The sequence below is a fragment of the Oncorhynchus kisutch genome, unplaced genomic scaffold (assembly GCF_002021735.2).
Source record: "Oncorhynchus kisutch isolate 150728-3 unplaced genomic scaffold, Okis_V2 Okis09a-Okis19a_hom, whole genome shotgun sequence".
NCBI lineage: Eukaryota > Metazoa > Chordata > Actinopteri > Salmoniformes > Salmonidae > Oncorhynchus > Oncorhynchus kisutch.
The window spans coordinates 2,633,725-2,660,928 of NW_022261985.1; the positions used below are offsets into that span (position 1 = coordinate 2,633,725).

A 27,204-nucleotide genomic window follows, 5' to 3' on the forward strand; every position below is an offset into this window, starting at 1 on the left:
GGACTGGGCCTATATCTTGCCCTCTTTTGGGGAACCTTGTCCTAAAATAATGGCTGAATTGGCACTGGGCCTATATCTAGGAGCTGATTTGGGACTGGGCCTATATTGAGTTGATTTGGGACTGGGCCTATATTGAGTTGATTTGGGACTGGGCCTATATCTTGCCCTCTTTTGGAGAAGCTTGTCCTAAAATAATGGCTGAATTGGAACAGGGCCTATATCTAGGAGTTGATTTGCAACTGGGCCTATATCGAGTTGATTTGGGACTGGGCCTATATCTAGGAGCTGATTTGGGACTGGGCCTATATCAAGTTGATTTGGAACTGGGCCTATATCTAGGAGTTGATTTGGATCTGGGCCTATATCGGGTTGATTTTGGACTGGGCCTATATCTAGAAGTTGATTTGGGACTGGGCCTATATCTTGCCCTCTTTTGGAGAAGCTTGTCCTGAAATAATGGCTGAATTGGAACTGGGCCCATATCTAGGAGTTGATTTGGGATTGGGCCTATATCGAGTTGATTTAGGACTGGGCCTATATCTAGAAGTGTATTTGAGACTGGTCCTATATCTAGGAGTTGATTTGGGACTGGGCCTATATCTAGGAGTTGATTTGGGACTGGGCCTATATCTAGGAGTTGATTTGGAACTGGGCCTATATCTAGGAGTTGATTTGGGACTGGGCCTATATCTAGGAGTTGATTTGGAACTGGGCCTATATCTAGAAGTTTATTTGGAACTGGGCCTATATCGAGTTGATTTAGGACTGTGCCTATATCTTGCCCTCTTTTGGAGAAGTTTGTCCTAAAATAATGGCTGAATTGGGATGTCCGTGCTAGTCTGTGTGTGGTGTGGTGTGTGTGGTCTGTCTGTGTGACGTGGATCTGAGATTAAAGTGAGCTGTGGTTTAGCAGCAAGCATTAAATCCAGAGGTGCTGAACACAGTGGCTTTCTTCTGTGATGAGTGTGGATGGTGTGGACGGAGAAAGACCCAGTGTGTGTGTGTGTGTTAAAGTGAGTGAGTGAGGTCACGCAAGATCAGCACAATCACTTATTTTCGTCCCTTTTACTGATCACATACCATCATGTCCTCAACAAGGGACTAGGTAATATTGATGTATTATCAAATGTCCTCAATAAGGGACTGGGTAATATTGATATATTATCAAATGTCCTCAATAAGGAACCGGGTAATATTGATGTATTATCAAATGTCCTCAATAAGGGACTGGGTAATATTGATGTATTATCAAATGTCCTCACTAAGGGACTGGGTAATATTGATGTCTTATCATGTATCACCAAACGTCCTCACTAAAAAGGCTAGTCAGTAGTCTACATGCTAGTCCTATAAAAGGCTAGCCAGTAGGCTACATTATATTAGTCCTATAAAAGGCTAGTCAGTAGTCTACATGCTAGTCCTATAAAAGGCTAGCCAGTAGGCTACATTATATTAGTCCTATAAAAGGCTAGTCAGTAGTCTACATGCTAGTCCTATAAAAGGCTAGTCAGTAGTCTACATGCTAGTCCTATAAAAGGCTAGCCAGTAGGCTACATTATATTAGTCCTGTAAAAGGCTAGTCAGTAAGCTACATTATATTAGTCCTATAAAAGGCTAGTCAGTAGTCTACATTATATTAGTCCTATAAAAGGCTAGTCAGTAGTCTACATTATATTAGTCCTATAAAAGGCTAGTCTGTAGACTACATTATATTAGTCCTATAAAAGGCTAGTCAGTAAGCTACATTATATTAGTCCTATAAAAGGCTAGTCAGTAAGCTACATGCAGTATGCTGTCTGAGTGTAAAGCTCTTATAGCAGAACATGTCATTGATCATTGTAACTGTTTTTTATGTGTTTACGATGACTACTTCCTGCTGACCTCTTGACAGGTCCCCCTAGGTCTTTTCCTGGTTCTAACAAGGTCAGATGTTAGAGGTCAGAGGGCGATCAGGGTGCCTACAAAATCAAATATGCAACGTCAGTCTCACAAGTAAGAGATGCTGTTTGTCCCAAATGGCACCCCATTCCCTATGGGCCCTAGTCAAGAGTGCCATTTGGGTAGCCATGATCCTATTAAAATGTTATTGATGTTGGAAAAGGCTGAGTCATGGCTGTGGTTCAATGAAATGTTTCTCATTGGTTTCTCTTCTATCCCTGAGGAGTAATTATAGAAGGCTATACAGCGTCCTTGTTAGAGGTGCACCTGGCTGGGTCCTGTTCAGTAGACACCAAATGGAAGAAAACAGAGTAAAACCGGAAGGAACTACTAGCACACTGTGCTATCTAACCTCCAAACAAGCTTCAATGCCATACAACACTCCTTCCGTGGCCTCCAACTGCTCTTAAACGCTAGTAAAACCAAATGCATGCTTTTCAACCGGTCGCTGCCTGCACCCGCATGCCCGACTAGCATCACCACCCTGGATGGTTCCGACCTAGAATATGTGGACGTCTATAAGTACCTAGGTGTCTGGCTAGACTGCAAACTCTCCTTCCAGACTCATATCAAACATCTGCAATCGAAAATCAAATCAAGAGTCGGCTTTCTATTCCGCAACAAAGCCTCCTTCACTCACGCCGCCAAGCTTACCCTAGTAAAACTGACTATCCTACCGATCCTCGACTTCGGCGATGTCATCTACAAAATGGCTTCCAACACTCTACTCAGCAAACTGGATGCAGTCTATCACAGTGCCATCAGTTTTGTCACTAAAGCACCTTATACCACCCACCACTGCGAATTGTATGCTCTAGTCGGCTGGCCCTCGCTACATATTCGTCGCCAGACCCACTGGCTCCAGGTCATCTACAAGTCCATGCTAGGTAAAGCTCCGCCTTATCTCAGCTCACTGGTCACGATGGCAACACCCATCCGTAGCACGCGCTCCAGCAGGTGTATCTCACTGATCATCCCTAAAGCCAACACCTCATTTGGCCGCCTTTCGTTCCAGTACTCTGCTGCCTGTGACTGGAAAGAATTGCAAAAATCGCTGAAGTTGGAGACTTTTATCTCCCTCACCAACTTCAAACATCAGCTATCTGAGCAGCTAACCGATCGCTGCAGCTGTACATAGTCTATTGGTAAATAGCCCACCCTTTTTCACCTACCTCATCCCCATACTGTTTTTATTTATTTACTTTTCTGCTCTTTTGCACACCAATATCTCTACCTGTACATGACCATCTGATCATTCATCACTCCAGTGTTAATCTGCAAAATTGTAATTATTTGCCTAATTATCATGCCTTTTGCACACATTGTATATAGACCCCCCTTTTGTTTTCTACTGTGTTATTGACTTGTTAATTGTTTACTCCATGTGTAACTCTTTGTTGTGTGCTCACACTGCTATGCTTTATCTTGGCCAGGCCGCAGTTGCAAATGAGAACTTGTTCTCAACTAGCCTACCTGGTTAAATAAAGGTGTTCTCAACTAGCCTACCTGGTTAAATAAAGGTGTTCTCAACTAGCCTACCTGGTTAAATAAAGGTGTTCTCAACTAGCCTACCTGGTTAAATAAAGGTGTTCTCAACTAGCCTACCTGGTTAAATAAAGGTGTTCTCAACTAGCCTACCTGGTTAAATAAAGGTGTTCTCAACTAGCCTACCTGGTTAAATAAAGGTGTTCTCAACTAGCCTACCTGGTTAAATAAAGGTGTTCTCAACTAGCCTACCTGGTTAAATAAAGGTGTTCTCAACTAGCCTACCTGGTTAAATAAAGGTGTTCTCAACTAGCCTACCTGGTTAAATAAAGGTGTTCTCAACTAGCCTACCTGGTTAAATAAAGGTGTTCTCAACTAGCCTACCTGGTTAAATAAAGGTGTTCTCAACTAGCCTACCTGGTTAAATAAAGGTGTTCTCAACTAGCCTACCTGGTTAAATAAAGGTGTTCTCAACTAGCCTACCTGGTTAAATAAAGGTGTTCTCAACTAGCCTACCTGGTTAAATAAAGGTGTTCTCAACTAGCCTACCTGGTTAAATAAAGGTGTTCTCAACTAGCCTACCTGGTTAAATAAAGGTAAAAAAAAAAAAAAAAAATATATATATATATATATATATATTTAAAAAAGTCCGGTAAAAAAAAAAAAAAGAGGCAATTTTCGACTTCCGCTGAATTTGGATTTGAAACGTTTTGCTAAGGTGTGCCCTAATTAACACAATGTTTTGGTTTGGTGTGAGTAGTGATGAATTAAGGGTGTCCTGTACTTTGTTGTAGCTACCAAGATGCATGTGTGTACTATCTGCCTAGAACCCACCTCTTGAATGTATTGACTGGATGTGCCCTGCAGTAGGTCATCAAGTGTTGATAGTTGAGTTAATTGATGTAAACACCTACAGTCACACATGCAAGCAGAGCCCTGACTGACGAGCTATACAGTCCGCAACAAACATCTGAGAGAAACAGAGAAGGGATCGAGAGAGAGAGAATATTATATAAATAGTGACAGAGCAAAGGGAAGGAGAAGAAAAAGATAGGACACCCTATTCCCTACGAAGTGCACTACTTTTGATAGAGCTCTGGTCAAAAGCAGTGCAATACATCGGTTATAGGGTGTCACTTGGGAAGCTCTCATTCTGAAGGCTCTATGGAGAGATGTGCTAGAGAGAAATGGCTGACTGGTTGACACAAAGCTCTCTGTAAACCTTACTGTCATCCATCTACCTTGTTAAATGAAGACTATTTGTCTGGATAGGTTGAGTCAACTGTCTAGCAGGGCCAGACAATGTTTATTCATTCAAATTAAATCCATTTAATATATCACCTCCCTTTAAGGATATTGGACATTAGAGGGATGTTTGGTTATTTGGCTGAGGAGTTTCAGATGAGGTGTGTGTGTGTGCGTGCGTCAGGGTTTTTGACCGGCAGCATTTTAAATTACCGGACATGCATTGGGGTGTCGACCCACGGAGTTCAGAACGACAGAAATCACATTTCGTTTATGATTATTCATCTTAAGTGAACATGATCCAGGATGCAATGGCGTGCCTCCTCCTTACCGAATTCTGATGCGCACTTTGAAGATATTTACTTTTCCTCAGCAAACAAGACCAGCAATGGATCACTTGACTCACTTGCCTATGTTAGTCTACAATCCCCCATAGTGGAAAAGTTGACCTATTATAATGGTCAGCTTGTCGTTCTGTGTGAGAAAGAAATAGCCTATTCTAAACAGACTGGGGCCGTTGTGGGATGATAGATCCCAAATTCATACAACCAGTAGGCCTAGGATACATCCCAATTAACGTTAAAAACCAATGATGTTCATGCAACAGATCGTTAGGGATGGATCATTATGTATTATTTCTTCACATTATAAACGCAGTAAGCTTTGCGCTAATGTTCCCTCCATAACGCAATTAGCGGGAAGCAGTCAAAAGCACACGTCACATGCACGCGGTTTCATGAGGCAGTGATGAAAATATCAGTTAGAAATGTGGAAAGAGGGGAGATCTAAAGGCAACCAAAAAGGGGGGGACACTCTTGACCCAAACTGCTACAGACCTATATATATCCTACCGTGCCTTTCTAAGGTCTTCGAAAGCGAAGTCAACAAACAGATTACCGACCATTTCGAATCTCACCATACCTTCTCTGCTATGCAATCTGGTTTCAGAGCTGGTCATGGGTGCACCTCAGCCACGCTCAAGGTCCTAAACGATATCTTAACCGCCATCGATAAGAAACATTACTGTGCAGCCGTATTCATTGATCTGGCCAAGGCTTTCGACTCTGTCAATCACCACATCCTCATCGGCAGACTCGACAGCCTTGGTTTCTCAAATGATTGCCTCGCCTGGTTCACCAACTACTTCTCTGATAGAGTTCAGTGTGTCAAATCGGAGGGTCTGCTGTCCGGACCTCTGGCAGTCTCTATGGGGGTGCCACAGGGTTCAATTCTTGGACCGACTCTCTTCTCTGTATACATCAATGAGGTCGCTCTTGCTGCTGGTGAGTCCCTGATCCACCTCTACGCAGACGACACCATTCTGTATACTTCCGGCCCTTCTTTGGACACTGTGTTAACAACCCTCCAGGCAAGCTTCAATGCCATACAACTCTCCTTCCGTGGCCTCCAATTGCTCTTAAATACAAGTAAAACTAAATGCATGCTCTTCAACCGATCGCTACCTGCACCTACCCGCCTGTCCAACATCACTACTCTGGACGGCTCTGACTTAGAATACGTGGACAACTACAAATACTTAGGTGTCTGGTTAGATTGTAAACTCTCCTTCCAGACCCATATCAAACATCTCCAATCCAAAGTTAAATCTAGAATTGGCTTCCTATTTCGCAACAAAGCATCCTTCACTCATGCTGCCAAACATACCCTTGTAAAACTGACCATCCTACCAATCCTCGACTTTGGCGATGTCATTTACAAAATAGCCTCCAATACCCTACTCAACAAATTGGATGCAGTCTATCACAGTGCAATCCGTTTTATCACCAAAGCCCCATATACTACCCACCATTGCGACCTGTACGCTCTCGTTGGCTGGCCCTCGCTTCATACTCGTCGCCAAACCCACTGGCTCCATGTCATCTACAAGACCCTGCTAGGTAAAGTCCCCCCTTATCTCAGCTCGCTGGTCACCATAGCATCTCCCACCTGTAGCACACGCTCCAGCAGGTATATCTCTCTAGTTACCCCCAAAACCAATTCTTTCTTTGGCCGCCTCTCCTTCCAGTTCTCTGCTGCCAATGACTGGAACGAACTACAAAAATCTCTGAAACTGGAAACACTTATCTCCCTCACTAGCTTTAAGCACCAACTGTCAGAGCAGCTCACAGATTACTGCACCTGTACATAGCCCACCTATAATTTAGCCCAAACAACTACCTCTTTCCCAACTGTATTTAATTTTAATTTATTTATTTATTTTGCTCCTTTGCACCCCATTATTTTTTTAATTTCGACTTTGCACATTCTTCCATTGCAAAACTACCATTCCAGTATTTTACTTGCTATATTGTATTTACTTTGCCATCTTGGCCTTTTTTGCCTTTACCTCCCTTCTCACCTCATTTGCTCACATTGTATATAGACTTGTTTATACTGCATTATTGACTGTATGTTTGTTTTTACTCCATGTGTAACTCTGTGTCGTTTTATCTGTCGAACTGCTTTGCTTGATCTTGGCCAGGTCGCAATTGTAAATGAGAACTTGTTCTCAACTTGCCTACCTGGTTAAATAAAGGTCAAATAAAAAATAAAAATAAAAATAAAAACCAGCCTGGGTTGATAATATAACAGGATTGTGTCTTTGGCTACCGGACAATGAAAGAAAGTTGCTTTGAAAAACAATAGAACATGAGAGAAATAGGCTACTGGTTGCAATGGCACATGGAAGTCTATATAAAATAATTGCCTGCACGTTTGGTTGGATTTTGGCAACTTTGAAGCAAGGCAAGACATGCCTCACAATATGTAGTAAAACCTTCAAGGTTTCAAACCATTATATTCTATTGGTGGGGCAAACTCCCCTATTTTATTTTTCCCGATGCATGCCAGCAAAGCCACGATACAACACAACATTCTCTAGTTGTGCTGTGATTGGCTTAGTGTTCTGTCACTCATGGGGACACTAAATCACTGCAAAATCTACGGGTAGAGCTTGAAAATTCAAGCCCCTTTGGGTGCTGCCATAGAGTTACAAGTTTGATGACAAAATTTGCCCATGAAGGACCGCTGCGCCACCTTCCTAATCAAGTGAGCACAGCACAACAAGGGGAGCCCAAAAATGTATTGTATGTTGCTGCATAAATGATGTAACACGCCAGGGAGATATGTATACTGTAGCTAAGAAAGTAATACTAAGTGAATGTTGTGTAGTAAGCTGTTAGTTGCCCAAGTGCCTCAATAATTTGGTCCCTTTCCCCCTCATAACAGCCTACTGTTCTGACTTGGATATCCACATGTAGTGTCACACCCTGACCAGAGAGCCCTTGTTTCTCTCTGGTGTAGTAGGTCAGGGCGTGACTAGGGGTTATTGTAGTTTATCATTTCTATGTGGTATTCTAGTTTTCATATTTCTACCTTGGTGTGCTTGGTATGGTTCCCAATTAGAGGCAGCTGGTAATCGTTGTCTCTAATTGGGGATCATATTTAGGTAGCCGTTTTTCCACCTGTGTTTGTGGGATATTGTTTTTGAGTTAGTGCATGTTGCACCTCAGTACTGCACGGTCGTTGTTTGTTTCTGGTTTTGTTTGAAAAGTTTCACTAAAATAAAGATGTGGAACTTCAATCACGCTGCGCCTTGGTCCGTCTCTCCACACGTCCGTGACATGAAGCCTATAGCCTGTTTTAGAGATATGTAATCATTGAATATTGTACGACCTTTCATTGTCTACTGATATGCTCCCTTTATTTATCATATGGTTCTGACTTGGTGTACAGGGAGAATACTGTAAAACAGCCCATGTTCTGAAATCTGTTGCTGTACATTTCAAAAGTGCTGAACAAATAGTTATTTTGACTACGTCCGTCCTAGCTCACTATTGAATGTCTTAAAATCGAAATTACACATGGCCTTTTATCCGCTCATTGTCCCCTTACTCCATAGTTTGTACATCAACATATCAGCTATGTTTTTTTTTAAAGGCAGTAAATGAGGCTGAATGAACTGTTTCCCAGCCAGACAAGGCTCCGCTGAGAGCCAGGTGTAGCAGTGGTAAGGATTCACTCCATGGTGCTGAAAAGAAAGCTCTGCTGTTGGAACAGTTTTATGTAGGCCCTAACAGTTTGTGGGAACTGTTTGTCACCGTTGTAGTGCAATTAATGTATTGTTTATTGTTGTGCTGTGCTGTGTAAAGGCTTTGCTGGCAGTTTGCCCCACCGAGATTGACATGCTAAAATAAATGATTTCACAATAGGATCATTATCATCATTCCAAACTACAAAATTTTCAGACAAGATAGAACTGCCAAAGGGGGCGGTGTTGCAATCTACTGCAAAGATAGCCTGCAGAGTTCTGTCCTACTATCCAGGTCTGTACCCAAACAATTTGAACTTCTACTTTTAAAAATCCACCTCTCTAAAAACAAGTCTCTTACCGTTGCCGCCTGCTATAGACCACCCTCTGCCCCCAGCTGTGCTCTGGACACCATATGTGAACTGATTGCCCCCCATCTATCTTCAGAGTTCGTGCTGCTAGGCGACCTAAACTGGAACATGCTTAACACCCCAGCCATCCTACAATCTAAACTTGATGCCCTCAATCTCACACAAATTATCAATGAACCTACCAGGTACCTCCCCAAAACCTTAAACACGGGCACCCTCATAGATATCATCCTAACCAACTTCCCCTCTAAATACACCTCTGCTGTCTTCAACCAAGATCTCAGCGATCACTGCCTCATTGCCTGCATCCGTAATGGGTCAGCGGTCAAACGACCGCCACTCATCACTGTAAAACGCTCCCTGAAACACTTCTGCGAGCAGGCCTTTCTAATCGACCTGGCCGGGGTATCCTGGAAGGATATTGATCTCATCCCGTCAGTAGAGGATGCCTGGATATTTTTTAAAAATGCCTTCCTAACCATCCTAAATAAACATGCCCCATTCAAGAAATTTAGAACCAGGAACAGATATAGCCCTTGGTTCTCCCCAGACCTGACTGCCCTTAACCAACACAAAAACATCCTATGGCGTTCTGCATTAGCATCGAACAGCCCTCGTGATATGCAGCTGTTCAGGGAAGCTAGAAATCATTATACACAGGCAGTTAGAAAAGCCAAGGCTAGCTTTTTCAAGCAGAAATTTGCTTCCTGCAACACTAACTCAAAAAAGTTCTGGGACACTGTAAAGTCCATGGAGAATAAGAACACCTCCTCCCAGCTGCCCACTGCACTGAAGATAGGAAACACTGTCACCACTGATAAATCCACCATAATTGAGAATTTCAATAAGCATTTTTCTACGGCTGGCCATGCTTTCCACCTGGCTACTCCTACCCCGGACAACAGCACTGCACCCCCAACAGCAACTCGCCCAAGCCTTCCCCATTTCTCCTTCTCCCAAATCCATTCAGCTGATGTTCTGAAAGAGCTGCAAAATCTGGACCCCTACAAATCAGCCGGGCTAGACAATCTGGACCCTTTCTTTCTAAAATTATCTGCCGAAATTGTTGCCACCCCTATTACTAGCCTGTTCAACCTCTCTTTCGTGTCGTCTGAGATTCCCAAAGATTGGAAAGCAGCTGCGGTCATCCCCCTCTTCAAAGGGGGGGACACTCTTGACCCAAACTGCTACAGACCTATATCTATCCTACCGTGCCTTTCTAAGGTCTTCGAAAGCCAAGTCAACAAACAGATTACCGACCATTTCGAATCTCACCATACCTTCTCTGCTATGCAATCTGGTTTCAGAGCTGGTCATGGGTGCACCTCAGCCACGCTCAAGGTCCTAAACGATATCTTAACCGCCATCGATAAGAAACATTACTGTGCAGCCGTATTCATTGATCTGGCCAAGGCTTTCGACTCTGTCAATCACCATATCCTCATCGGCAGACTCGACAGCCTTGGTTTCTCAAATGATTGCCTCGCCTGGTTCACCAACTACTTCTCTGATAGAGTTCAGTGTGTCAAATCGGAGGGTCTGCTGTCCGGACCTCTGGCAGTCTCTATGGGGGTGCCACAGGGTTAAATTCTTGGACCGACTCTCTTCTCTGTATACATCAATGAGGTCGCTCTTGCTGCTGGTGAGTCCCTGATCCACCTCTACGCAGACGACACCATTCTGTATACTTCCGGCCCTTCTCTGGACACTGTGTTAACAACCCTCCAGGCAAGCTTCAATGCCATACAACTCTCCTTCCGTGGCCTCCAATTGCTCTTGAATGCAAGTAAAACTAAATGCATGCTCTTCAACCGATCGCTGCCTGCACCTACCCGCCTGTCCAACATCACTACTCTGGACGGCTCTGACTTAGAATACGTGGACAACTACAAATACTTAGGTGTCTGGTTAGATTGTAAACTCTCCTTCCAGACCCATATCAAACATCTCCAATCCAAAGTTAAATCTAGAATTGGCTTCCTATTTCGCAACAAAGCATCCTTCACTCATGCTGCCAAACATACCCTTGTAAAACTGACCATCCTACCAATCCTCGACTTTGGCGATGTCATTTACAAAATAGCCTCCAATACCCTACTCAACAAATTGGATGCAGTCTATCACAGTGCAATCCGTTTTATCACCAAAGCCCCATATACTACCCACCATTGCGACCTGTACGCTCTCGTTGGCTGGCCCTCGCTTCATACTCGTCGCCAAACCCACTGGCTCCATGTCATCTACAAGACCCTGCTAGGTAAAGTCCCCCCTTATCTCAGCTCGCTGGTCACCATAGCATCTCCCACCTGTAGCACACGCTCCAGCAGGTATATCTCTCTAGTCACCCCCAAAACCAATTCTTTCTTTGGCCGCCTCTCCTTCCAGTTCTCTGCTGCCAATGACTGGAACGAACTACAAAAATCTCTGAAACTGGAAACACTTATCTCCCTCACTAGCTTTAAGCACCAACTGTCAGAGCAGCTCACAGATTACTGCACCTGTACATAGCCCACCTATAATTTAGCCCAAACAACTACCTCTTTCCCAACTGTATTTAATTTTAATTTATTTATTTATTTTGCTCCTTTGCACCCCATTATTTTTTTAATTTCGACTTTGCACATTCTTCCATTGCAAAACTACCATTCCAGTATTTTACTTGCTATATTGTATTTACTTTGCCATCTTGGCCTTTTTTGCCTTTACCTCCCTTCTCACCTCATTTGCTCACATTGTATATAGACTTGTTTATACTGCATTATTGACTGTATGTTTGTTTTTACTCCATGTGTAACTCTGTGTCGTTTTATCTGTCGAACTGCTTTGCTTTATCTTGGCCAGGTCGCAATTGTAAATGAGAACTTGTTCTCAACTTGCCTACCTGGTTAAATAAAGGTAAAATAAAAATAAATAAAAATTATATCTTTGGGAGGACAAGGTCTTATGCTTCACATTTCTCTCTGCTTTTCCTCCAAAGAAACACTCAACATTCTCCCTACATAAACCTAGAACTTAGGCTGACAAGAAACCAAGAAGGTTAGCATTGGAGTGCAGAGACTAACACAAACCAATGCTAACCAAAACGGCTTTTCAACAGTGACATTTGTTTGTTTGTCTAACCTAACGCAGCAGGCGTAAAGAGAAACGCCTGAGCGGGTCAGCTGAAACCGGAAGCAAAAGGTTCAGGCTTCACCTGTTCTCAGCTTTTCCCCTGAAAAACGGATGCTTGTGGTTTCTGACTACCCACTGAGGGTGTACCAATGCTAACCAAAATAACATTTCAACAGTCAGAGTTCTTTGTTCCCTCTTCTCCATAACTAAAGTGAATATAAACACCCCTATGAAGATGTTTCTGTGGAACCAACCGCAAACATCCTTTTTCCATCCAGTCCCAGTGAGACGGTCCGTACCATGATGCTGTGAGGGGGGTGGCATGGCACCGTATTTGCACCCTGAACAACAGATATGATGTTCTTTAGGGATGGATCATTATATAAGACAGTGAAGTGTACATTGTGTGTGTGTGTTTTTTTGTCATGTCTATGGATGGAGTGCACACACACACACACACGGCATGACAGCTTTGACGAACACTGACACTGTCGCCATGTTTTTCGGGAAGAACCGAAAGGTTCCCTAGCAACAGCTGGCCTGACGACAATTGGGGAAGGGTGAAAACATTACCTGCTATACGCACTAGGATAAAGCCTCAATTTTGAGTTTTGGGGGCATAAATCAGTATGCTGTTTGCTTTACATTTGCCATGGCAACAAGGTCACCACCACCATTTTGACTCTGGGTCTGATGGAGCAGCACGGGAGCAGGATAGAGCAGGATGGAGCAGCACAGAGCAGGATAGAGAAGGATGGATCAGCACGGAGCAGGCTGGAGCAGAACGGGAGCAGGCTGGAGCAGCACGGAGCTGTGTGCCAAAGTGGTTGCAATGATGTCATTAAGACATCGTTTGGTAAACAGTCTATTTCACAACCAGAAAAAGACATCTCTATCTGGTTGTAATCTGACCAGATAACAAACGAAATATGCCATCTTTCCCTGGATGTAACAGAGACCAGTTGGCTATAATCTGCATGACATCATTAGACATTCTCAATCAGAAAACCAGATTAGAAACAGAAAAAATTGTCATGTTCTTAATTTTGCCCAGTGGGATAGCATGGTGCAGTGCTACAGTAGGATAGCATGGTGCAGTGCTACAGTGGGATAGCATGGTGCAGTGCTACAGTGGGATAGCATGGTGCAGTGCTACAGTGGGATAGCGTGGTGCAGTGCTACAGTGGGATAGCGTGGTGCAGTTCTACAGTGGGATAGCGTGGTGCAGTGCTACAGTGGGATAGCATGGTGCAGTGCTATAGTGGGATAGCATGGTGCAGTGCTACAGTGGGATAGCGTGGTGCAGTGCTACAGTGGGATAGCGTGGTGCAGTGCTACAGTGGGATAGCGTGGTGTAGTGCTACAGTGGGATAGCGTGGTGCAGTGCTACAGTGGGATAGCGTGGTGCAGTGCTACAGTGGGATAGCGTGGTGCAGTGCTACAGTGGGATAGCGTGGTGCAGTGCTACAGTGGGATAGCATGGTGCAGTGCTACAGTGGGATAGCATGGTGCAGTGCTACAGTGGGATAGCATGGTGCAGTGCTACAGTGGGATAGCATGGTGCAGTGCTACAGTGGGAGGCAGGCATGTAGCAATCTCAGGAGTTTTTAAAGCGACCGTTATTGCTCCTAAAACCTGTTGCACCGTTTACTTCAGAACATCAGAGGTCATTGTGCCACATCCACAGGACAGTGGGAGGGATTAAAATACACATTTCCTTTGCAAAATGGAAAATAAACAGGAAATCTGCTGGATTAATGATATACAGTACCAGTCAAAAGTTTGGACACAACTACTCATTTATTTGTACTATTTTCTACATTGTAGAATAATAGTGAAGACACCAAGAGTGTGCAATGCTATCATCATGGCAAAGGGTAGCTACTTTGAATAATCTCAAAAATAAAATATATTTTGATTTGTTTACCACTTGTTTGGTTATTACATGTGTTTTTTAATAGTTTAGAGGTCTTTACTATTATTATACAATGTAGAAACATGTAAAAGTAAAGAAAAACCCTTGAATGAGTATGTGTGTCCATTGATTGTTGAAGGATATAATGTACAAATACCTCATGAGCATAGTTCAACTGTCTTACCCCATCAGAACCACAAATATAAGATTTTGGGTTCTGATGTATAACCAGAAGACAAGGTTAAAACTTCTTATGGCTGGGGGGCAGTATTGAGTAGCTTGGATGAATAAGGTGCCCAGAGTAAATTGCCTGCTCCTCAGTCCCAGATGCTAATATATGCATATTATTAGTATATTTGGATAGAAAACACTCTGAAGTTTCTAATACTGTTTGAATGATGTCTGTGAGTATAACAGAACTCATGTGGCAAAAACCGGAGAAATCTGAAGTTGGTCGATTTTAAACTCAGCCCCCATTGAAGATACAGTGGGATTTTGGTCATTTTGCACTTCCTAAGGCTTCCATTAGATGCCAACAGTCTTTAGAAACTTGTTTGATGCTTCTACCATGACGGGGGCTGAATGAGAGGGGAATGAGTCAGAGGTCTGCCAGCAGTCACGCACTGGTGACGCGCATTTCACATGAGAGGTATCTCCCGTTCCTTTGCTTTTCTGAAGACAAAGGAATTCTCTGGTTGGAAGATTATTGAAGATTTATGTTAAAAACATCCTAAAGATTGATCGTTTGACAAGTTTCTACGGACTGTAACGGAACTTATTGAAATTTAGTCTGCAACTAGTGAACGCGCTTCGTGAGTTTTGATTTGTTTACCAAACGCGCTAACAAAAGTAGCTATTTGGACATAAATGATGGACATTATCGAACAAATCAAACATTTATTGTGGAACTGGGATTCCTGGGAGTGCATTCTGATGAAGATCATCAAAGGTAAGTGAATATTTATAATGTTATTTCTGACTTCTGTTCACTCCAACATGGCGTATATTTGTATTTGTTCTCTGAGCGCCGTTCTCAGATTATTGCATGGTTTGCTTTTTCCGTAAAGCTTTTTTGAAATCTGAAATCTGACACAGCGGTTGCATTAAGGATAAGTGTATTTAAGGTTCCATGCATAACACTTGTATTTTCATCAACATTTAAAATGAGTATTTCTGTAAATTGATGAGGCTCTCTGCAAAATCACCGGATGTTTTTGGAACTACTGAACACCAATGTATACTGAGATTTTTTTATATAAATATGAACTTTATCAAACAAAACATACCTGTATTGTGTAACATGAAGTTCTCTGAGTGTCATCTGATGAAGATCATCAAAGGTTAGTGATTAATTTTATCTCTATTTCTGCTTTTTGTGACTCCTCTCTTTGGCTGGAAAAGTGGCTGTCCTTGAATCCACAGCATTTGAGTGGTTCCATTTCCCCAGCCCCATCCCTCAGCATTCTTACCAAAACAATGGTGGGGTGCCCTCTTTGTTACTGTTTGAACTGCAGATTACCCCTTTAAGGAAGCAAGCGATACAGCCTGTCATCACATGGCGAGACTGGCAATGGTCCCAAATGGCACCCTATTCCCAATATAGTGCACTACTTTTGACCAATTAATAGGGAATAGGGTGCCATTTGGGATGCATCCCCTGTAATGACTTTGTAATGACGTGCTGCAATGGTTACTCTGACCCAGGAGTGATCCAAATTACAGGGATCATCTGCTGCAGGGCTCATCTGCTGCAGGGATCATCTGCGAAAGAGATCGTGGTCTCAGCCTGACTCCCTGCTTAAATAAAGGTTCATTAAAAACAAATCCGTACTGCCATTCTGTTGTCAACAGAGCTAGCAGAGCACCGCAATTCCACCCTTTCTCCATTTCCCCATTCATGACCTCCAAAACCAATTCATGTTCAGCCTGCAAACAACGGCTAGCAACAACAGCAACACAAACAGGGGAGTGTTCATTGGCAGTCGGCATGGACCGGATCCTCCTCGGCTACGCTGCCAGTGTTGCTGGCCAGACAAAGCCACTTCATCTTTGGGGAGGATAATATTTCAAACGAGTGGTCGTGGGCTAGGAGCTATTAGGACACTGATATTTTCTGTCTGTCTTTTTGGTGCACGTGATTGGTCTATTAATAGGCCGCCACCCAGGTTAATCTGCTGAGTCATTGGCCCCTCACTGGCACCTCCTGTGGAAGCTAGAGAAGCTAGCCCCAGGTAACCCTGAAAGAGGGGGGGGTCTTATTGGCAGAGAAGCTGGATTACTGATGAAACTGTGTGGAGATCGTCTCCAAAATGGCAGATATACTTATGATAGGTTAAGGTATATACAGCCTGATGACCCTGATGCTTAAATGTAATGTTGGTTGATAATAAGGAAATAGCGTCACGTACCTATTTTTATTGAGATTACATTTGGCTGAAGAGAAAGAGAGAATGCAACCAGCCTGTACCAGCTGTCTCCGGTGAATCGGCAATCTTTGTGAAAAGCCTGCGGCTCTCCTGGCAGGGAGAGAGCTTCTTAGACAGTCTTCAACAGAGATGAATGGAGGCTGTGTCGGCTCGGTGGCTGGGAGGCTGACAGGCTGACAGGTTAAAAAACATCACACTCACTACAGAAGCTTTAGGTCTAATTCACTTCACTTGACGTTCTGTGAAAGCTCTGCTGATCTCACGCTCAGGTGGACGACCACTCCAAAGCAGCGCACAGTTACTCGGGCTACAGAGTACGATATACTTCGTTTGCATATGACCGAGTACATTTCTATACAAGGAAAAATATGTATTAAAAGTATAGTCTAATATAAGAATTCAAAACTCTAAGAAGAAATAGATACGACACATTCAACATCAGAATCTGCATCAGGCAACGCAAAAAGGACAAGCAAGAGAATAGCTCCAATACTGTGACAGTACACTGAAAACAATAACCTCCTGCACATTAGTATCTGAAATAACAGTCACCGTCCACAACCAGTATCTTGGGGTTACGACTCAGTCTCTACAGGGAACAAGCACACAGGTAACTCTGCCACAGGGACACCACTACAGCAACAGTGTACCTGTAGTTCCAATATTTCTTCAGTGTCCATTTAGAACACAATAGACCTTCAAATAACAGCACAGTCACCGTCCACAACCAGTATCTAGGGGTTACGACTCTATAGGGAACAAGCACACAGGCCACTTGGCTACAGTACAGAGGGTACTACTCAAAGCAACAGCTAGCCTACAACTAGCTGGGTGTCGAAGAGCCCGCGGCAGGGCAGGCTCCTCATCAGACTGGAGGGGAAGGGTGAGGGGTCCAACACCGTCTCAACTACCACACCCACCTGGCAGCGAGAGGGGCGACAGCTCGTTGTAGCCCCCGAAAGAAGCGTTGCGGATGAGCTTGCGTCCGTCGGGGTGTGGGGGCCGCGGCGAGCTGGTCGTGCCGCACGTTGAGAAGCGGCGACGGCACAGCGCTCCCTCCTCCTTCATCATGGGGCCGGCGAGAGCCCGGGGGGGCCTGAGGAGGGCCTGCTGGGGATCAGCAGGGGCCAAGCAGGGCGAAGCCGCTGACCGCGAAATGCTCAGATCTGATCGCCCGCAGCCAGACACACACACAGGACACAGCAAGCACAGCAACTCAGTCTCAAGGCACTCAAAGCAGTGCAGCACAATTTATCGCTTTCTCCCTCCCTCTCTCTTGTTCCCTCTCTCTCTTTCTCCCTCCCTCTCTCTCTCTCCCTCCCTCCCTCTCCCTTGTTCCCTCTCCCTCTCTCTCCCTCCCTTGTTCCCTCTCTCTCTTTATCCCTCCCTCTCCCTTGTTCCCTCTCTCTCTCTCTCTCTCTCTCTCTCTCTCTCTCTCTCTCTCTCCTGTCTGTGTGTGAGAGAGTGAGTGCAAGGGGAGGAGGCTCTGAGTACTACGCTGATGAATCAGCAGAGTCCCTCCCCCCTGCTACTCCATGCACCAGCAGTGTACAGAAGAGTTGCATCTTATCTAGCCTACTCCATGGAACAGCCTCCTACCCTCTTTCTCTTTCCTTCTTTCAATGAATAGCTCTACTTTTCTCACTGCCAACCAGTCTCCCTCCTCCTGTCCTCTCTTTCCCTCTTGTTTTTTCTCTTTCATTTTCTCCTCTCTGTACACCGTGTATTTCTCTGTGTGGTATCTCCTCATTTTTACATTTACATTGTAATAATTTAGCAGACACTCTTATCCACAGCAACTCCACAGAAGCAATTAAGGCTAAGTGCCTTGCTCAAGGTCACATTTTTTTCACCTGGTCGGCTCGTGGATTCGAACCTGGCCCCAAGCTCTTACCCGCTAGGCTACCTGCCGCTCTGTCGTGGTATATCCTCTCACGGTATCTCTCCTAAATCTCTTTCCCTTCTCCTTGAACAACACAGCTCAGATGAACATCACCCCTCTCTTCCTGCTCACTCTCTTTCTAACAGTGTGTGAGTGTGTGGCATAGTCCTGAACGTCTGACTGACGACTCCAGCTACAGCACTCAGACACCTGCTACCACATAATAAACACACACACTAGACACTAACACACACACTAGACACTAACACACACACAAATGTAATAAAGCCAGTCTCTATTCACCCTGCCTGTGAGGATGGACAAACTCTCTGCATGCCCTATCGTATTCCCCAGACACAAAGACCAAACTGGCCAGTTGACTTCTCCAATGCTTGTATGGCCAATCAATTCCTTTGAGCCCCTCAGGTAAAATACCAAGCCTGTTACTGAGCACCTCAGGTAGAATACCAAGCCTGTTACTGAGCCCCTCAGGTAGAATACCAAGCCTATTACTGAGCCCCTCAGGTAGAATACCAAGCCTGTTACTGAGCCCCTCAGGTAGAACACCAAGCCTGTTACTGAGCCCCTCAGGTAGAACACCAAGCCTGTTACTGAGCCCCTCAGGTAGAATATCAAGCCTGTTACTGAGCCTGTTACTGAGCCCCTCAGGTAGAACACCAAGCCTGTTACTGAGCACCTCAGGTAAAATACCAAGCCTGTTACTGAGCACCTCAGGTAGAATACCAAGCCTGTTACTGAGCCCCTCAGGTAGAATACCAAGCCTATTACTGAGCACCTCAGGTAAAATACCAAGCCTGTTACTTAGCCCCTCAGGTAGAACACCAAGCCTGTTACTGAGCCCCTCAGGTAGAACACCAAGCCTGTTACTGAGCCCCTCAGGTAGAATATCAAGCCTGTTACTGAGCCTGTTACTGAGCCCCTCAGGTAGAACACCAAGCCTGTTACTGAGCACCTCAGGTAAAATACCAAGCCTGTTACTGAGCACCTCAGGTAGAATACCAAGCCTGTTACTGAGCCCCTCAGGTAGAATACCAAGCCTATTACTGAGCACCTCAGGTAAAATACCAAGCCTGTTACTGAGCACCTCAGGTAGAACACCAAGCCTGTTACTTAGCCCCTCAGGTAGAACACCAAGCCTGTTACTGAGCCCCTCAGGTAGAATATCAAGCCTGTTACTGAGCCTGTTACTGAGCCCCTCAAGTAGAACGCCAAGCCTGTTACTGAGCCTCTCAGGTAGAACACCAAGCCTGTTACTGAGCCCCTCAGGTAGAATATCAAGCCTGTTACTGAGCCCCTCAGGTAGAACACCAAGCCTGTTACTGAGCCCCTCAGGTAGAATATCATGCCTGTTAATGAGCCCCTCAGGTAGAACACCAAGCCTGTTACTGAGCCCCTCAGGTAGAACACCAAGCCTGTTACTGAGCCCCTCAGGTAGAATATCAAGCCTGTTACTGAGCCCCTCAGGTAGAACACCAAGCCTGTTACTGAGCCCCTCAGGTAGAATATCAAGCCTGTTACTGAGCCCCTCAGGTAGAACACCAAGCCTGTTACTGAGCCCCTCAGGTAGAACACCAAGCCTGTTACTGAGCCCGTCAGGTAGAACACCAAGCCTGTTACTTAGCCCCTCAGGTAGAACACCAAGCCTGTTACTGAGCCCCTCAGGTAGAACACCAAGCCTGTTACTGAGCCCCTCAGGTAGAACACCAAGCCTGTTACTGAGCCCCTCAGGTAGAACACCAAGCCTGTTACTTAGCCCCTCAGGTAGAACACCAAGCCTGTTACTGAGCCCCTCAGGTAGAATACCAAGCCTGTTACTGTAAAATCCTGAGCCATAAGTGGCTATAATTTACATCCCTATTTTCTCATCTATAGCTCAGTGCACTGCAATCAAGGCCGTTTATGTTTCAGGACCACAGCCCATTCTACCTGTCAAAAACAGTGTGAGTTGAATGATCAAAAAGCCATTTTCTGACCTGTAGTTTGCCATTTGTGGCTTACTATTTGTCAGTCTACTAGCAACCAGCATGACATGAGTAGCATTTGGAGAGAACTAATGGATAACAAACACTGTGAAACAGGGTCTTCTCAAGACAATACCCTCAGGGACACACAGTAAAATTGTAATAAAGTCAACTAATTAACATGCTGTTAATACCAATGCTCATAATGACTGTGACAAGGTCACACAACAGAAATGGCTATGGGACAGTTGATCAATATTTCCCCCGCTCTAGATATTGATCTCTGGGACTGCAATCTCAAGGGGACAGTACAAACTAGAAGAAGACTGTCACCAGGAACAGGTTAAGAAGACTGTGCTGCCCCAGTCACCCTGACAACACTGTCAGAACATATTGTCCATAAGAAAGGTCTGTTGCAGGTCCAGAACAAAAGGGTACAAGAGAAGTAGGTGCATTGAGAAAGGAGTCTCAAAGAGCACCAATGGTTATCTCTGTGAAAACCAATAGGCCCCACCTGGTCCTTATCGTCGGAATAGAATCTCCAGAGCATTGCTGTTTTTCCATCCACAAGATTCCTGGCATCCTCCTATCCCATTCAATTGACCCTTCCCTCCTAATGTTTCCTTGTTTGTTCTGTCAACAGCTGCGTCCCTTCAGTGCCCTCTGGCCAATTAAGACGTGTTATCTATATTTTCGAATGGAAGGAGTCATTCCATCCCTGTCTGTTTAGAGACGAGGCAAACAACAGCTTTGATAACAGCGTGATGTGATGTCACAGCGTTGCTCGGCGACACTTGGAAGGAAAAAAAAGTGTGTCCCCAAATGTTACCTTATTTCTGACATAGTGTACTACTTCTGACCAGACCCCTATAGCCCAGATCAACAGTAGTGCACTTTACAGGGAATAGGGAGCCATTTGGGACACAAACACAGATCCCTGAGCAAACAGGCTAATTAACACAGGTAATTAAGACGTTCTGGAGTATGTATAATTCTAAATCCTAGGCATAATTAACCCTGCAGCCTCAAAGGAAAGTTCAGCTGGTCCAAATTAATAAATGGCATTTTTAAGAAACAAGTCAAACAGAGCGAAGAAACTTCACAAAGATGTTGGGCCAACAATGTGACAAACAGTTGAGGTGTTTTGCTTAACCCCCTGGGTTAGGTTCGGTCTCCAACCTCCACGGGGGTAAAAGTAGTAGTCTACTGGACCCGGAAGCATCGGGCATGTCGCTGTCATGTCAGGAAATAGAGCGTGAGGGTATTTAGGGAGTACCCACATTAGGTAAGTGTTTGCAGACAAATATTGGGTCAGCCAAACAAAGTCCCCAGGCATACTGCATGTGTCCACCATATCCACACTACTGGCCTGGGTCAACATATCAGGAGATAAAGATAGCCCAGGTCAATAGCCTGGGTCAACATATCAGGAGATAAAGACAGTCCAGGTCAATAGCCTGGGTCAACATATCAGGAGATAAAGACAGTCCAGGTCAATAGCCTGGGTCAACATATCAGGAGATAAAGACAGTCCAGGTCAATAGCCTGGGTCAACATATCAGGAGATAAAGACAGTCCAGGCCAACACATAATACATGATATGATGCATGGCTATTCATGTATACAGAAGCATCTGCATTAAGTGACTGGACAGTCGTCAGCTAATGTGCCTTGAACAGATGAGCATTTTAGCGACTGACCACAATAGTCACTCTGGAGTGAAGTTTCCTTCCCCCTCCTCCAACCTTAGCCAGATAGTGGGGAAAAAGGCAAAACTGACCCAAGATCAGCACCTAGAGCAACTTTACCCTACACTGTGACCGGACCACAGTCTCCACTGTATTTTTACACAGACGGCTAGCTATCACATCTCCCTGTGTGTAACACTAGCCCCTGCATGCAGGATTAAGAAACAATGGTTCTCCATTACAGTACACCACATGGAATCTGCATATCAGGAAGTAGAGCAACAACAGGGAGCACTTTATTTTACAGTAGGTGATGTTTCCACTGGTACTTACCTGGTATTTAATAGGAAATGGTGTGGCAACAATGGATAGTTTCTAGTATTTAATATGAAATGTTGTGGCAACAATGGATACGTTCTGGTACTTATCTCAAAGAACTCAACACCAACCATCTAATATGGTCATATTAGTGCTAGCTAATAGCTAAATACTGTGTCACGTTTGACGGGCAATGCAATCCTGAGTAAATAGGGGTTCAATGGTTGGCATTTCCTGGGTAGAGTGCTCTGCTATGTTTACATTCAGGCTACATTAACTAATGTCTAATGTCAACAAATGTTGATTGAAGTCTTGGCCTGGTATTTGTATTGTTCGCTAATTACTGTAATGTAATGCCGGCTAGACAAAAACGTATCCATAGAGTACAGGTTTAGGTGGGGGAAATGGGGAAGGGTTAATAACAGTATTTTTTTCTTTCTTAAAAGGATAGTTCACTCAAAAAGTATATTTTTGTATTTTGTTCATTAGTCCACTGTAAATACATCCCCGGGGAAATGTTTCATGTCAGCATTCAAGTTAGAGCACTTTCAGTACAGAGCATAAACTGTGATGATGCGTTTTGCAGGTTGAGTGACCTAACCCTTTAATCAAGTAAAGCTGGGCAGTGGGGCAGGCTCATCTGCCACAGCTTCCGGAGAAGGAAGATACTAGCAGCAGGCATGCATAGCTCTTTGGGTGCTTGATGATCCCCCCTACCCTGCCAAACAGGCCAACAGAAAGGGCAGCGATGAGTTAATCCTGGTACACAGCCAAAGAACTCTAGCTACAGCCTGCAAAATGTGCAGGTAGATATACCACTGAAGAAGAAAGAATCAACACTGTAGATATTTATGGTAAAGGTCAATGTGTAGGCATATGGCCGTATGAGCACACTATAAATTGATATTTCATTAATACTAGTTTTGAGATGCGTAGACGCAATATCCTCTATCAAGTACATTAAGACAGGCTTTTAATCTCCTCATAGGTCAACAGTGCTGTCATCGATTAACATCCATTTCAGTTCAGTGCTTTTAACTACAGATGTAGGATCTTAATTCGAGCCAGTTTGCTACAACAAGAACATAATCCTGCAGCAACAGTAATGTAATAATGTGAATTATTATCTGGATTATAATTAATGGACATTTTTTTGTGGGGGTTGAAACATTATTCATTAGCGCAAATCAAGTCTGACATTTTAAAGCGGAATTTAGAAGCATTAGAAGCTATTTTAACCCTTGAATACACAACAAGTTTGCATTTCATGCTGTGCAGGAAAATTAACAGCAACAGAAGAGTTATCAAATTAAGATCCTACATCTGTAGCACTCAGACTCACCAGCATAACATTCTGACTAAATAACCACTGATTTCGGAGCAGAAATAGTGACATTTACCCTTTCTGAATGGGAACATTTAAAAGCCAAACTGAGGGTAAGTGATATTTCGTCAAATCTATTCAGATATGTTCCTGGAATGAACCATGGCAAGTTGAACAAGGGGGCTTATGGCTCTTTCTCTCAAAGCAACGTTAGTCCCCACAACCCTGGTCCCTCTCTAGACTATGAATCCTGTCAACTCAAGCCTCTCTGAATACAACCTCTACGGCCCAGTTCACTTCATGTAGTCACTATGAGGCAAAGTCAAAGGTCAAATAGAGGGTGCTTATATTTGTCCCGTTTCACACATGTACAATTGTGCAACCTGTGTAGTGTGAAATAGAAATGTATATATCCCATTCCCCCTGAGACATCCTTGGAGAGTACGGTCACGGACAGGGATCAGCCATTACTGCCGGCGACCATGGAGCAATTAGGGTTAAGTGCCTTGCTCTGTTCCAATACCTGCATGATCTAGACTGAATCCCAAATGGCACCCCATTCCCTAGAAAAGTGCACTACGTTTGACCAGAGCCCCATGTGCCCTGGTCAAAAGTAGTACACTATATAGGTAGGGTTCTAATAGGGTTCCATTAGGGCCGCAGCCATGGAGTGCATCAGGGCCGCGATCATACCAGTATCACTATACTCCTTTGTTTTGTTTCCTTGCCACGATACTAAGAGATGATTTAACTTCTTTAGGAAAACAGCCCTACTGTTGGAAACAAACATTTTTTTATTTATTTTTTTATTTCACCTTTATTTAACCAGGTAGGCTAGTTGAGAACAAGTTCTCATTTGCAACTGCGACCTGGCCAAGATAAAGCATAGCAGTGTGAGCATACAACAAAGAGTTACACATGGAGTAAACAATTAACAAGTCAATAACACAGTAGAAAACGAAGGGGGGGTCTATATACAATGTGTGCAAAAGGCATGAGGAGGTAGGCAAATAATTACAATTTTGCAGATTAACACTGGAGTGATAAAAGATCAGATGGTCATGTACAGGTAGAGATATTGGTGTGCAGAAGAGCAGAAAAGTAAATAAATAGAAACAGTACGGGGATGAGGTAGGTGAAAAGGGTGGGCTATTTACCAATAGACTATGTACAGCTGCAGCGATCGGTTAGCTGCTCAGATAGCTGATGTTTGAAGTTGGTGAGGGAGATAAAAGTCTCCAACTTTTAGAAACAAACATCATTATGTTGTCATCTAGAATCACATTTATTTATTTTCCAAACTACACTACACAATATTTCAGATACATCAGGTCTGTTTCCTGACTTTATTTTAGCCAAATATTGCGATACTGGTATCGTCCCGGCCCTAGTATCAACATAGTCTCTCATGACAGACTACAAATCGGGTAGAAGGCTAGAACACGTAAGATTTGGGCCTGGGATCCGAGATAACCAGTAACACAACACTGGTGTTACTATTCATAGAGAGCCGGGGGGGTCTCTGTACAGAGAGCCACACTGAGATAAAGCCACTCCAGTGAAAGGCAGACCCAGTGAAGTACCCAAAAGACAGACAATGCCAATCATTATTGGTGTATTCATCATCAAGACGTCTTATACGCAAAGAGACCTCATAAACCTTTACAGATACACCATCGAGAGCATCCTGTCGGGCTGTTTCACCGCCTGGTACGGCAACTGTACCACCCGCAACCGCAGTATATAGTAGTCTATGATATACCTTACTGTATCCTTCTACAGTATATAGTAGTCTATGATGTACGTTACTGTATCATTCTACAGTATATAGTAGTCTATGATGTACATTACTGTATCCTTCTACAGTATATAGTAGTCTATGATGTACGTTACTGTACCCTTTTACAGTATATAGTAGTCAATGCTGAGCTGGGGAATATAGATCCGTGCCATGTACCTTACTGTTCCCTTCTACAGTATATAGTAGTCAATGCTGAGCTGGGGAATATAGATCCGTGCTATGTACCTTACTGTTCCCTTCTACAGTATATAGTAGTCAATGCTGAGCTGGGGAATATAGATCCGTGCTATGTACCTTACTGTACCCTTCTACAGTATATAGTAGTCAATGCTGAGCTGGGGAATATAGATCCGTGCTATGTACCTTACTGTTCCCTTCTACAGTATATAAGGGAAAGAGGCTACCTAGTCAGTTGTCCAACTATTCAACTGAAATGTGTCTTTGGCATTTAACTCTCTGAATCAGAGAGGTGAGGGGGGGGCTGCCTTAATCCACATCCACGTCTTCGGCGCCCGGGGAACAGTGCCTCTTGCTCAGGGGCAGAGACATTTTTTTTGTTTATCTTGTTAGCTCAGGGATTCGATCCAGCAACCTTTCGGTTAATGGCCAAACGCTCTAACAACTAGGCTACCTATAGTTGTCTATGATGAGCTGGGGAATATAGATCCATGCTATGCTTCAGTGCACATGGCTGAATCTTATTAGCTGCTTTATAGTCCTTGTTTGACTTGGCTTTGCTATCATTCATTCTATCCCCAGAGGACAGGATTCAGCTGCACACACAGTATTCTAGCATAACAAAACAGAGATTCTAAAAGGAAGGACAGATCTTTCAGATGGAGAAGCATGGGAGAGACCAAAATAAGGATCCTAATGCTGCATCTCCACTGCCAAAGTTGCATCTCTCTGTTAGTTCCTAATGCTGCATCTCCACTGCCAAAGTTGCATCTCTCTGTTAGCTCCTAATGCTACATCTCTCTGTTAGCTCCTAATGCTACATCTCTCTGTTAGCTCCTAATGCTGCATCTCTCTGTTAGCTCCTAATGCTACATCTCTCTGTTAGCTCCTAATGCTACATCTCTCTGTTAGCTCCTAATGCTACATCTCTCTGTTAGCTCCTAATGCTGCATCTCTCTGTTAGCTCCTAATGCTGCATCTCCCTGTTAGCTCCTAATGCTACATCTCTCTGTTAGCTCCTAATGCTACATCTCTCTGTTAGCTCCTAATGCTGCATCTCTCTGTTAGTTCCTAATGCTGCATCTCTCTGTTAGCTCCTAATGCTACATCTCTCTGTTAGCTCCTAATGCTACATCTCTCTGTTAGCTCCTAATGCTACATCTCTCTGTTAGCTCCTAATGCTACATCTCTCTGTTAGCTCCTAATGCTACATCTCTCTGTTAGCTCCTAATGCTACATCTCTCTGTTAGCTCCTAATGCTACATCTCTCTGTTAGCTCCTAATGCTACATCTCTCTGTTAGTTCCTAATGCTGCATCTCTCTGTTAGCTCCTAATGCTACATCTCTCTGTTAGCTCCTAATGATACATATTCACTGCCAAAGCTGCATATCTCCGTTAGCAGCTGCTTAGCTACAGAGACACTACCATCTTAATATGACTCGGCTGTACTTGCCTTCCGCCGTCGTGGCGACATAAGGAGAATGCCAACCAAGGTCAATTGGAGACAAAG

At 44.0% G+C, this 27,204-nt stretch overlaps 1 protein-coding gene across 4 annotated transcripts in view; it reads right to left on the reverse strand.

Moving 5' to 3' along the window:
* Positions 1-27,204, reverse strand: part of LOC116360508 (oxysterol-binding protein-related protein 8) — a 151,870-nt gene that overhangs the window by 40,040 nt on the left and 84,626 nt on the right. For 2 of the 4 annotated variants that reach the window (XM_031815184.1, XM_031815183.1), the window contains exon 1: positions 17,442-17,802. The exons of the other annotated variants lie outside the window; for them this stretch is intronic. In XM_031815184.1, coding sequence (XP_031671044.1) covers positions 17,442-17,592 — 151 coding nt within the window. In that variant the 5' untranslated portion in view covers positions 17,593-17,802. Of the gene's footprint in view, positions 1-17,441; positions 17,803-27,204 lie in introns of those variants that run through there. 4 annotated transcript variants of the gene reach the window in all.